Source organism: Ruditapes philippinarum, unplaced genomic scaffold (assembly GCF_026571515.1).
Source record: "Ruditapes philippinarum isolate M1 unplaced genomic scaffold, ASM2657151v2 ctg1106_1_1_1_1, whole genome shotgun sequence".
In the NCBI taxonomy this organism is placed as follows: Eukaryota; Metazoa; Mollusca; class Bivalvia; order Venerida; family Veneridae; genus Ruditapes; species Ruditapes philippinarum.
The window spans coordinates 169,204-183,694 of NW_026855119.1; the positions used below are offsets into that span (position 1 = coordinate 169,204).

General features: G+C 31.7%; 1 protein-coding gene across 1 annotated transcript; it reads right to left on the reverse strand.

The window, feature by feature from the left end:
* Window positions 1-1,637: 1,637 nt before the first annotated feature.
* On the reverse strand, window positions 1,638-12,423 carry LOC132742151 (general transcription factor IIH subunit 2-like). The gene is made up of 13 exons (XM_060730478.1): window positions 12,301-12,423; window positions 10,786-10,900; window positions 10,078-10,164; window positions 9,346-9,451; window positions 8,763-8,868; window positions 8,002-8,092; window positions 7,488-7,575; window positions 7,108-7,184; window positions 6,346-6,437; window positions 5,800-5,903; window positions 5,163-5,271; window positions 4,437-4,476; window positions 1,638-3,287 (listed from the first exon to the last, which is right to left on the reverse strand). The coding sequence occupies exons 1-13, from the start codon at window positions 12,354-12,356 to the stop codon at window positions 3,156-3,158; spliced, it is 1,203 nt and encodes a 400-aa protein (XP_060586461.1). The 5' UTR covers window positions 12,357-12,423; the 3' UTR covers window positions 1,638-3,155.
* Between the last annotated feature and the right edge of the window lie 2,068 nt (window positions 12,424-14,491).

Sequence of the window (14,491 nt, forward strand, 5' to 3'; positions counted from 1 at the left end):
GATGATTGAGTTCTAGGTTCGAGTCAACATTTGACTTTCCTCAAGATTACTTCGACGCTTTTTATCAAGGTCAGTTTAAACCACAATTGTGACTTTATACAACATTGTGATGGAAAAAAACTATGGTTTTATATTAATAACTATTTCATTGATTTCTTTATAGTCTGTTTTCATGCACCAGTAGCACTTTTTGGAATTGACCCTCACAATTTATTCTTCAAAAGACCACAAAATTATAGTTAGATATTTGTCCTAAACATTACCAATATTTTCAATCAAATTGTAAAGCAAATGACAAATTAATATTTAAAATAGATTGAACTGGAAACAAAACAAATCTGAATTGTTTTTTTACAATAACCTGACCAGATGATATCATATAAAAGTCACTGGCATTGTTCGTGTTATTTGATCAGCTACTTTTAGATATCAAACATTTAATGATTTTCATGACATTGCGATGTCTAGATAAAATGTTATTGCTTAATTACTAATGGACTTCATTGCCTTGTGGACATTGATTGGCTTTTATATCTGAAAAGTCCACTACAAGTACATAGGAAAACAATGATAATGATTTTGACCAACTAGTGGCGGATATAAAAATCTTGTCATAAAAATCTTGTCATTTTACCGAGCGTATAATGGCAATATGTGTTTGAGTGTATATATGTTATTGATTTTTTCCCCATTTTTTATCCGTGAGTCCCTGGTTCTTTCCATTTTTATTTCTTTTGTTTGTCACCAAATTATATTATTTAATATTTCTAACCTAAAATATTGTTGTGTTCAAGTTTCAAATTAACAAAGTTATAGCCACTAGTAACAAAAATCAAGCAAAATGTAGACATTTGACCTTGAAGGTCAAGGTCGTTTATGAATGAAGATCAAGCTTAGTCTGGTCTACTTAAAGGTCTTGTCAAAAGGGTTGTTGTGGCCAAGTATGACTTTGGTATACATAATTTTGGAATTTTTTCTAAGTTAAAAAAGATGCACAATTATGTCAAACTTAAACAACCAGAGTTATGAGACGTGACACACACACACAGATGTTTGATATGTCATGTTTATTAAAGTATGAACAATTTCCATATACTAATAACAAAGTTATTGCCAATCATAGCAAAAACAGTGAATATTCAATAATTACATCTTCAATGTCAAGGTCATTTAAGAGTCAAGATTAAAGTTAGTTTGCTCTTCATAAAGGTCTTGCCCTAAAGGATGTTGTGTCTAACTGAGAAGATAATCTATCATTCATAAATAACAAATTTATAACCAGTTACTTTGAAAAATTAGCAAAATTCAGTAATTTGACCTTGAATAACATGGTCATTTATGACTCAAGTCAAAGTCAGTTTAGTCAACTAGAAGGAACATTTCAAAGTCCTGAGTGTTGTGTCCAAGTATGAAGACTTTGTTTCATTTTTGAAAATTTTCAAAGTTAAAAAGGGGAATAATTATGTCAAACTCACTATCAGAGTTATGAAACTTGACAGAAAGTTGCATTGTGCTATTGCATTTATATTTCAAGCTCCAATTTGATACCTATTACTGATACGGGACAGTGCAAAGTGATTCCTATAACGAGAAAAGTTTTCATCATTGATATTAAATTGATCAATAAGAAAACATGGAAAATTTATTATTCAATTTAATATTCAAAAAGAAACAAATGCCCTATGAGACCTACATCATTAACTTTTTACCCTAGTGATTCTTGAATATAAATGTGTAGAAAATTGACTTGCTTTATTCTATACCAAGCAATTCCTAAGCATATAACATAACAAATTCATGATAAAACAGTTTCAATCAATATTTCAACTGAACGATTTAAATCCATCACTCGATGGCATATCAAAAAACAACTACATGTACTATGTGAATCAATTTTATGTTGAATCTGCTTTTTGTTACTTTCATTATAAAAGCTGCATGGCTCAAGATGATCTAAAATATTTCAAGAAAATCAATATTAAGAAAAATGCACTAAACTTTTAAGAAAGGTAAAATCAATCAAGATCCAAGTTATATTTTTCATGTTATGTGCTGTTTAACACTGATTTTGCAGTATTTCATTACCATATTTCTACTGGGTTACTAACTCAGTAAGGGCTGTTTTTGCATATGTTGACCACTTTTTGGTAATTTTCGTGGATTCTAAGTGCCGACTGCAATATGTAAATTATTTGTTTACCTAACTTTACTTTACTTTTAAATACATTTCCAAAAACTTTATGAACATTAGCAGGAATCTGAAGGGGTGCTGCTTTAATTCATCATGTATGGACTACCAACACAGATATGTATCAATTTGAAAATATTAGTTGTAAATTGATTCTTGAGATTTCAATTATCATGAATCAACAAATTCAATATTAATATAAATTTTATCTCATCATCATCTTGTAATATTAGTTTTTACATTTATAAGGTACAGAAAATACACAACCCCTTTGGGATTAAATGTACAATTTATTTTTAGTTTGATTGTGTTGGAAGCTTTATGTTTATTGAAACACTCTGGAACCAACCGGTTCTAAGCAATGAGTGTAAAGTTTCTTGCTCACAGAAACTACAACTTGTCCCTTGGCAGGGTTTGAACCCAAATGGCCTGCAATCCTTAGTTTACTAGTATGACGCGTTAACACCACAACTTACTATTGAAATTGAATCATTTGCCTGACCTCTTATCTTGTCTATTTCCAGTTCACTGTTTACTGTACACTATTCTTAGTTCACTGTTTACAGTACTGTACACTATTCTCAGTTCCCTGTTTAATGCACGGTTTTCAGTGAGGTGTTTCTACTATATGTTTTCTGTTTATTTGTGAGAAAATACCAAGTTCACTGTTTACTATGCAACACTACAATTAAGCCATTTCTTGTTCACTGTTTCCTATACATTAAACCTAGTTCACTGTTATATGGTCACTGTTTTATGTGCACCATTTTCTCTGCATTACATTCTGTCAATACTTAACATGTATAATTTCCCTTTAATTTCTTTGCTTTTACTTCCATACTTTTCTTTCTCTTGCTACACTTTTCTTCTTGTTTAGTGTTGTCAGCTTTTTCCTGTACTTTTAAGTTCACAACGTAATCTTCATTTTCTGAACCTCAGTGTCACAAATTTGGTAACGGTATAATGTTCAAACAAAGACAGCTTCTGCAGTCTGGGTTTTACGAGAGCTTGCACATCCCGGGCAGGAGTGAAGAGTCTCGTGCACAAATATATCACAGTCAATACAGAATATACGCTTGCACTTTCTACACTGGTACACCTGGAATAAACATCATTGTAAGAAATATGTCACATCATTTACAAGCAGCCACGAATATTTTCATAATTCATGATAAAGATCAGCCAACACATATGTTTTGTTTAATCATGGTTACACTTTTCACTATATAGTTAGTAAATAATTCTAAATAAACCCTAAAAGAGATGAATGGTTTTATCCAGATTGTTTCTTCTTTTGTAGTTTTTGTTTTTAAAAAAAAAAAAAAAGTCACACTGACAATTTTAAGGTTATATTGTGACTTTCCAGTTTCCTACTAAGGGAAGAACGCCTCAGATGCCACTTTGTGCGTAATTTTAGGCAGAGGAGCATCTGAGAAGAACCACCGACATTCTGTATGCTGGCTGGATGTGAAAGACAGAAAAGCCCATTTAAGATATTTAGAATGGTAAAGTTGAATATAACAAAGGAAGCCCAAAGAGTATAACATTGTACTTTATGAAGTCGGTGCAATTTTAAACCCCAACAAAATTAACCCCACAATACATAAGTATACTAAATTTGACTTAGAACAATCAGATAGCAAGCAATCATTTCTTTTAATTTTGCCTTTTTTTCTTTTTCATGTAGCCCACGGACTTTGTAATTAAAGCCATATGTAGCCTTAACAGAAAATCTGTTACAAGCAACATTCAGCAGTAAATTATGGATCAAATGAAATTAAGAAGATTACAACTAAATGTAAAAAATCTCTAGTAAAATCTCTTGATATATAATTCAGGGCCATCAATCTAATTTGAAGGAAGTGGGTTGATACCCTCAGCAACAGGAATTTAAGTAAATGGGAGAATTTTTATTTTTTCATTTTCTTTTCGGTCAAATAATAACAAACTATCACTTAAATATCAGTGGTTTTCTTTTTATAGGAAAGTCTCCCTGTTCATTCATACAAATATCAAACCATGTGAAATGGAAAACAGTGCAGAAATACAATATTTCGCTAACAGATCAATTTTACTTGTCAGAAACAGCATAACTTTTCAATATTTTTTCTGTTGGATTTTATGTCTTGAGGGGGAAATTTTACCTCTGAAAGGGAAAAAAAAAACTACTTTGGTGGGGGACTGTGGCCAATATTTGGTAGATTGAGGGCCCTGTTTATGTACCTGAAATTATTGCAATGCTACTTACAGTTTGGTCCTGTATCTGAATCTGACATGCATAGCAGTATCTGAAATAAATTATAAGAACATATATTACACTAAATTAACTTATATGCATAAAGTTATCACTTTGAATGCTTGTGTCAATGATAAAAGACCTATGCCTGCAGTAACAAGTAAATCCAACCTGCACATCTTTGCTGCCTGACTGGACTTCTTAATAAATTGGCTGCAAAAATTTAGAATTTTAATATTAAAATCCTTCACACTAGCATTGTACAGTTCAAATTTCAAGTTAAATATCATAAGTGGTTACAGAGTTAGGAAGTTACAAGCAAATTGATTGTTTTTTTTTAGTCCATTTCAACACATTTTTGTTCATATCTCGGTACACTTACTATTGAGCAAGTAACACGTAAAACCATAACCCAAGTGTTGTGCTAAATGCAGCTAAGCAGAAACCACCACTATTGTTTAAATGAGCCGCGCCATGACAAAACCAACATAATGCATTTGCGACCAGCATGGATCCAGACCATCCTGCGCATCCGTGCTGTCTGATCAGGATCCATGCTGTACGCTATCAGTTTCTCTACTTGTAATACGGTTTGTAAGCAAACAGCATGGATCCTGATCAGACTGCGCGTTTGCACAGGCTGGCCTGGATCCATGCTGGTCGCAAACGCATTATGTTGGTTTTGTCATGGCGTGACTCAAATAGTCAAGCTAAAAAGACTAAAAACTAATTGCTTACATGTTTTGCCCAGGATCAAAATCTGTGACTGGAATTTCTAATGACTGGTCAAGTGGAAAGAGATGATGGTAGGATCTTGCTAGATGAGGTGCTGACACAAGTGTAAGACCTGTAATATAAATGTATACAATGAATTATGTTAACAATTTATACAAAATTCATCGAACATATACATGTATTGAGCTTTGAAGCTGCATGCCTCCAAATAACCCAAAATATTTCAAGAAAATTAAAATTGAGAAAAGTGTACTTAGATTTCAAGAAAAGTAAAAATATTCAAGATTCAATTAATAATTTACATATTTTGTGAGATGACTGGTTTTGCAGTATTTATTACCATATGACTGGTTTTGCAGTATTTAATACAATATTTATACTGCATGACTATTGCAGTTATGGTATTTTTGCATATTTTTATTTCTTTCTTTGGTAATTTACATTAACGGTAAGTGCCGTTTGCAATATGTAAATTACTTTCTTCACTTTCCAATAAATTTTCAAAATTTTTATGAAAATTAGCACCAAATTTTTTTATTTTTCTGTTTTTTTTTACAACAACAGACAAAATTCTTTGTTTCTTGGCATCAGTTTTAAATAAATATTTTCTGTTTGAAATATATAAACAACATATACGTACCACACGCCTTACATTCTACTGGTAGTTCACAATATTTACTCTTACACTGAGGGCAGAAATATCCAGTGGTACTGAACCCCTCAACAGATTTACTGTCTAAATGACTGAAATATATACATAATATATTCATAAAAAAATAACCAGTCAACACTTAAATAATGTTTGTATAAATTATCTCTTGCTAGTTAAAACACTTGCAATCAAAGTCATTTCTGGACCTGTATGTGCTTGTGTTTGTTTGGTTTATTTATCCTTGCCACTGGAATGAACCATATGGACAAGCATAAACTTCATTTAAAACTGACTTTTTTATAAGGGAGATAACTGTCTGTTTTTCTACAGTTATATCTGTACATGTGTCCTATGTGCATGCCATAATTCCCGTCAAAAGATCATCTTTAGGTATGTATAATGGGACAAGAATAAGATGGGATGACTCCCATACAACATGTACAAAGTTAATCAGAAACTTCGCAAAATATAATTGGCTGAGATGTTTGTAGAACTAAAATAAATTCTGCATGAATTATAATGGAAGAAACTTACCACATGCACATGGAGGGTTTATCGCCAGACCTCTCTCCACCGAGGTGATGATGTGGAAACCCCATCCTGATTAGTGATGACTCCGTGTTCATCTACAAAATATAATATAATCTTCATTATATTGCAACACTATTCTTACATACACACCATCGATAAGCTAGTACTGAACATGTACTGTTAAACAATACAGAGTGACTGACTATTCTCATTTTTATGCTTATTATTTCATTGTCAAATTGAGCTGCATTGACTATATATTAATTTTAAAAAGATTGACTGCTATAATGGTGATTGAGCAACAGGTCATATTGGAAAATGTTTCGGATATTATATAAGTATAAAAGTGCCTTAATATAAAAAGACTCCCCCACTCTTTTAATGAATTGAATGTTACAGGTAAATTGAAATCTACAGAAATTTTCTATTAGCCATGTGTGTAACTTACTGCAGGCAAAATAAATTATAAAATTGAAAGGAATCATGGAAAAATGTTTACCTATTTTGGCTTTTACCTGTTCACACAATATATACTCTTGGTTGGACATAATGTCACTTTAATAAAGGAATAAGCGCAAACCTTTATAATAATAACATAATGTCATACAAGTTTTTACATAAATATTTTGGGATACTGGCCAAAATGTTTATATGTTTGGTTCATTGAAATGTGTGTAGATATTCTTGTTAATTTCATTATTACCTTCTAGTATAATGTAATTTAAATCATACTTGAAGCATATATAAACTATAATATGTACTAACCATTGCAGGTGGTGGACTGGTATGCTGGTTAAGTAAATCTTTGAAATGACTTTCATCTAGAATAACAGTGTATTTACCTACATATAAACAAAACAAATATAATGTAACAGTTATATATACTAAGAAGTGGTAAAAGTTCACTTAGAATAATGAAAATAATTGTGAATCCTTAAACACTTAGGAAGGAATAGTCAAACTAAGGGATATATTTCAATGAAATACCATGCTAGAGTATTAGGTCTTTGACAATGACCTACAATAATTATCTTAAGACATGTAAAGTTTCCAATAGTAAATGAGAACAGAAATGAATTCCAACTGCACTTAAGACTATAGAATATTAAACATATAAAGATCAATCCACTAAACAAATTTCCTACCATTTGTGTCTGTACAAAGCTTTTTACAGATTCTAACCTCTGCTGCCAGACCTATCATGGAACATCTCACATTTGTCTCCTTTAACAACTGTAAATATATGTAAATATAACTAAATATAATAAACATTTCACATTTTAATGTATCATTTTGTAAACTTAAATTCATTTTCACAACTAAAAATACAAAAAAAAACCCTTAACATGAACATTAAAAAAGTTATGATTTTATGACAAAATAATAAATCAATTCAGTAAACAAAGCAAGAAAGCTTCCTTTATAATGCCGAATTTAACAATAACATTTCACAAAGAGCTTTTAACTCTTTTTTTACTTTTATTCAAAATACCTGTAACACCAAATTTTTAACATTTCAGTGCCTATAAAGTGGTGGGTGTAACATTTTTATCACTCAATATGCTTAAATGGTATTGACGCTAGACAGTACCATTAATTTGATTTAAACCAGGCACCAAACAGTTTATGAAAAAAAGCATGAAAATCTACTTAACTAACCCGTAATGTTTCTAGGATATCTCCAGGATCACATGTTGTTAAACTAGCAAATAGTACCAAAACTTCTCTACTGGCATGGCTCGGCATATGTCTGCAAACAAAACATAGGTGCATTTTTTAAACCCTGAACCTACTAGTAACAAAAGTGAGTGGCCATCGCTACCAGTATAGAACCAGGCTAGCCTGCACATCCATGTAGTCTGACCAGAAAATTTTTAGTTGGTAGCTCAATTTCTGTATTTGGATATTGAAATCCTTTAAAATTCAAATGGCTTATTCAAAATTTAAGGCATGGCAAAACATGATTGTAGCTGCATGCCTCCAGATGAGTCAAAATATTTCATGAAAATCAAATATAAGAAAAATGTACTAAAATTTTAGGAAAGTAATCATAAATACAAGTTTTGTGCAGTATTTATCACCATATTTCTACTGAAGGACAAAATACACATGTAAAATCAATGTATATATCTAGCTACAATAAAAAGCTTAAAATAATTATCATCCCTTTTTTTCCTTACATGTTATGATAATCATATCAAATCATATATTATGCCACAGTTATGCATAAGGAAATCAGAGGAGATGTAGAGTTTGCCTCTCACCCCCAGGGATCATAGATGCAAGCCCTATTGGGGCTACAACCATGTTTCCTAATATGTCACCAATACTTGCTGCTAGAGAATGGGCACAATTAAGCTTGTAGTTTTCAACATAATCAAGCCAAGATAAATATGATTAAACTAAACCAGACAACAAACCTGAGAGTCTGTATGGCCAACTCTAGGGAATTCTGTAGCGAAGGTTCACCCTGACACACCCTCTCTTTCAATTTCTGTATAGCTGCTATATGTCGTCTGGGATTACCTTAAACACACACAATCCACATAAGAAAACAGCTCTACATTACAATATAGGCACAAATTTGTTAAAAAGAGAATCTCTGATTTTAAAGACCATAATCTTATTTCAATGAGTCTTGTCCGAGAGAGGGTTAATTTCTTGTGAAATCTTTTTTCCTGGGAAGAATTTACACTGTTTCTGTTAAGGAGATAATTATAAACAGTAGGCCACTTTACAGAGATTGCACTGTACAATGTTTTTCCATGAGCATCTGAGGCAGTCACCCAGAAAGCTAGTTTGTAACAATTATCCTATGTAAATATAAAGATATTTTCCGAATAATTTACAGTACAACCTGGGCAGATCAACACACTTTAAGAGACAAAGGATTTCAGTTGTTTGAGGTATTCCCTTAGTGAGGGTTAATTTCTTGTGAAGCACATGTATTTTTTTTCTGGGAAGAATTTACACTGTTTATGTTAAGCACCTTATGAACTTTACCTCCAAGTTCTGTCACCTTTTCAGCTCTTTTATTCTTTGTAACTATAATACCCAGTTGACTGATTGGATTCTGATCAAAATATTCTTCTATAAAACGTTCTAGTAACTGTAATAGAGCAAGCAAATAGAAAACGTTTTATGAAATTAATGTTTTAAATTAATAAAAAAAAAGAGAGAAAATTTTCAATGTTTATTTAATTAACCATTTAAATATCTATTTTGTTTCATATTGGAGTGCTAAATTTAATCATGTTCAGATAGACGCTGTTCATCAATTTGGGATTAAAGGCCCATTATGCCTTATTTTTATTTCTCAAATACTCTATTTTTGGTATCTTGTAACAGTTTTGGTATGTAGATGAACTATATTATACTTTTATTGCTCTGTTGGCAATGGGTATAATCTTAGTGAATCAAAAATCAATTAATGAAACATTTTTTAAACACATGTTTGAAATTTCTAAGGAATTTAAAAATATTGATTTCCGAGGCATAATGTGTCTTTAAAAGCAGTGTACTTACAAAAAATGATCTCAGTAATTTTAAAATTACAGAAAATAAACATATACAGAGCCTTTGTTTCATACTAATTTTTTTACATAATTATATTTCTTACAAATATCAAATTTCTTGTCATGAGACACTGTTGCATGTATGTTACTTTAAGTTATTTTGGATAGAATGCTGATAAATTCGAATAAAATATATCACAAGGGAGGTAACTCTACCAACCTTTAAAGAAGCTATAAGTCTTGTAGGTTTAAGGTCCTGGTCATCCATAGAAACAGACATATCAATAATGATAAACATATGTCTCATCTGAAAATAACGAAGTTTATACGAAAATAAGACAATAGGTTTGTACAGTATAAATTATAGAAAAATGAAAATAATGGCATTAAATCTACATCATTTTTATTCATTTTTTTGTTGCCATTGGGTTTTTAGTCATTCCAGCAATGTAAATCTCATAGGGTCACTTCCCTAGCTTTCGAGGTGTATCAATAACCCTGGTCTTTGTTGGGATTAGAAAAGCCAGCGATGAGAGGCAAAAAGTTTGAATTCAACAACTTAAACAACTCGGCCACAAAGTGTTATGATAGGAACTCAATGTAGCTGTCAAATCTCTATATTCAAATAATTATATTACAGGGTTAAATGTTGTTTTAAAACAGTTTTAGAATGAGGAATATTATGCAGTTAAAATAAATTATATGTATTTAAAAATAAATTCTGCTCTTGCAATTAACTTATATAAATTTACTCTTTATTTCAAAAAAGAATGAGATAATTCTTTGTGACAGGTATGCACAGACTAAGTACAATCTTTATAACTCTATGAATTTTTTTTTTGACTACGCATCAACATCCTTCATAGCTCAAACTTTCTATCACAACTCAGAGGTTACTCATTATTGCAAATATTTCATGCAGTCTTACCATGCCAAGCCTAACATTTGAGATTTTTTCCAGTAATTTTCTTCTCTTAGCTTTATGCAGCATGCTGTCAATGCTAGGTTGTAACGAACCTTCTGCATCCTCCTGCAACGCTTCCCTGTATTCACATATAAGTGTATACATGTAGCAATGCAATAACACACAACTGAAAGGAACTGTTTTATTCATGACTAACTACCAACCTGATCAGACCTACAGTTTTAGTTGTATAGCTGCAAATTTACATATATGGTTGAGGCATTGTTGGAAATATATGGAATTACATATATTAACATAAACATTTTTCTAATCAAATATTTTAACACATGTATGATGTATGATATAAAATAGGCTGATATGTATAAAGATAAGTAACTGATTAAGTTCACATTTTATCTAAATTGGAAATGTCATTAGAATGGGGCAAATCTTTATTTTACCTTTACACTTAATACTTAAATCATGTACAAAAACTGTGCATGAAGCCAGGGGAGAAAAAAAATGGGCAACACAATTTAATTTGAATTGATCTCCTTTAGACAGGGCAGTCAAGGATAACCTACGAAATTGCATGCACTTATTTACAGTACAGTCTTTGTCTCAGGAGACTCCAGAGACAAATATGAGAGACAAGGGAATCCAGGAACCAGTCCCTACATGTAGCTCTTTTTTAACAGTGTTTTAAATTATAGACCCCATGGTTCTTTTACATGCCCGGTGTATAGTACTGATGATTCCGAGGATTACCTGGGTTTCTTTCCAGTATACCTCTAGGTAGGTTAGATACGCTGAAATTATTTCAGAAAAATCCCAAGGGTGTGTTTCCCAGGATCTAGTTCTACTAGTTCTACATCATACTGCTTTAAAATCGTTTACGATCACTCTAGGAGCGACAGTCAGTGGTCTAACAACTGAGCTATCACGCCACCATAAATAAATGACTTACTTCAGTATGACATAATACGGGGAAGTAAAAGTCTGGGCCCACTTTGCGGGCCCGGGCTTTGGCTTGCCCGGCTATAGACTACACGTGTATATTTAAAAGAAAATTCAAATAAAAAACAATTACAAAATATATAGAATTCTATACCTATCAATGAAATTTTCAGTGTCAGTTCTAGTTAGGCGCCGCCATTTACAATGTAACTCAATGATAAAAGGCGGTGTATTCCGATAACGGAACAAATCTCAACTTTTCGGATTAATAATAATCGTCGAGTGTTCCGAGTGAAAGCAGAAGTGGGTACATATAATACCGAATGACACCTTTAAAACGGAAAAATTAAAGGATTTTTTTACCGACTTCCCCGTTCATAGGCTTTGCCTAATTTCATATTAACATCATAATATCAGCAAAACTGTCAAATTGGTTGAATTAATTCAAACATTCATCATAAATATGATGCAAAATTAAAATGAATGTAGGTAGCAAAAAAAAAAAAAATGAAACAAATCAAAAACTTTAAATAACCGTTTTGATTATAGACAATTACAAGCTGATATGAAATATGCAAGTACCATGTTTTTTCATATTCTGTTTCCCAACGATAGCCCTTGTCATCATCTTCTGTCATTGTAATGTTGTTGTTTAATTACTGGAAAAAAAATCAGTTTCGTTGTGTGAATTTTGATATTCTAGAGTCACCTCCCTTGTGAGTAACACTAAATTCTGTGCAGTACGTACTGGGTTGTACTATTCGCCGGTCTCGGTCTCCGGTTTCTGGATATGACACGGTGTTGCATGAGCAAATCTAATCAGATTAAAGCAACATTATCTGTTTTCGAAAAGTATATGCATGTCACAATTAAAAATAACTTAAATATATAAATCCGTGGGTTGAGTGAGCTTTACTGTATCCCCTGCGGCTATCACCGTGGGTTAACTTGAGAAAGAATCATTAGATAGGCTTATCACCGTAGGTTATGTGAACAATATTCCCTGAGATAAGAACCATTAGATTGCCCTTTCACTGTGAGTTGTGTGATCTCTACTGTATTCCATGAGGCTGTTACCTTGGGTTTACTGGAGATAAGAACCGTTTTTATAGGCCTGTCACTGTGGGTTGTATGAGCTTATTGTATTCCCTAAGGCTAATTCCGTGATTAACTAGAGATGATAACCATTAGATTGATATATCACCGTGGTCTGTATGAGCTTTACTGTAATCCCTGAGGCTATCACCTTGGATAAATTAGAGATAAGAACAAATAGACTGGCCTTACACTGCGAGTTGTGTCAGCTTTACTGTATTCCCTGAGGCTATCGCCGTGGGCAAACTTAGAATAAGCCTATCATAGTGGTTTGTTTCGACTGTACTGTATTCCCTAAGGCTTAGGGTTATGATAGGGTTTTCTAGAGCCAAACGTTTCAACACCATTTAACTGAGTCCGTTGTAGATTCGTTTTTCTACAAGTTTGGAGGGCCTTCTTTGCACAATATAAAGCCCAAAGCCTAACCTAAGCAATTTGACCAGGATTTTTCATTGTGGCATGGTCATTCTTAAAACCGGCGTTTGGTCCTTTCTTTATATAATTTAAAGTGTATACATTTTCGTAAAAGACACATACTATACCGTTATAAAACACAATTTGACAGAATCTGTCTGTTCCTCCACATTACACAGACTCACTTGTAAGTCACCTAGATGGGCATAAACAACAACAACAAATAATGTTTTACAAGTTTATTATAATTATCATAGTTCACTTCGCAACTTGGCATCTTTTATGACAAATACAACATTTGGCATCTCTTAATGCCTTATACACAAACAATATAGCATTTACAATGTAGTACTACTACTGATGCACCAAATAATCGCTCTTAAACTAAAATTTAACAAACAAAATACAAACAATGAAGTACTATTGATGCACCAAAAAATCGCTCTTAAACTAAAATTTAACAAACAAATTGTATAATAAATAAATCAAGAATAATATTCCATTTCCACAATATTCAATCAGTATTTTTGTTTAAAGACAACATAAATGTTTTACAATTAATCATATAAATTCATCACTATTTCAATTGTTCTCACACCTTATATGAACAACAGTTCCTTTAAGATTGTCATACATGTTATATGGCAATACAATGTTAATACACGACTATATAACCCATCCAAAGTTTTTATATAATAATACATATTGCTGTTTTTTATTTCAAAAGAAACTATTAAATAAATTTTCAGCATTTCTGTACATAGATAACATAATAAAAAGGAGACTGTGAAGTAAAATAAAATTCATTAAGACAAAAAAATGTGTATTTAATTAATTCAACAATAATTCATTATCAGGTATTTGTGTATTTAAAACAAATTCATTTTCGGACATTCAAAGCATAGGTTACTATTTTATACTTAGTCTAAATGTCCAAAAATATGAATTACTCATCTGGGTATAAAGTGAAAAGGAACTGTAGGGTTGCAATCCTATCTAAATAATAATAATCATACTTTCCAGACAATATATGATATGGTAGAATAAGTATGATCACTTCTACTAATGAAGCCACTTTTTTAATCAATTATTTGCCTTCATGACTTTAAACACAATATCCAATAGTTATAAGTTATTAGAGATTAAAGACAAAAAATGTAAAGCATAAATAATAAATAAATTCTTGAAGTCAGAAAATATAAATTTCATTGCAGGTAAAAACAGAATAAATTTGACATTTAATTGCATGTGAAAAGAAACGAAC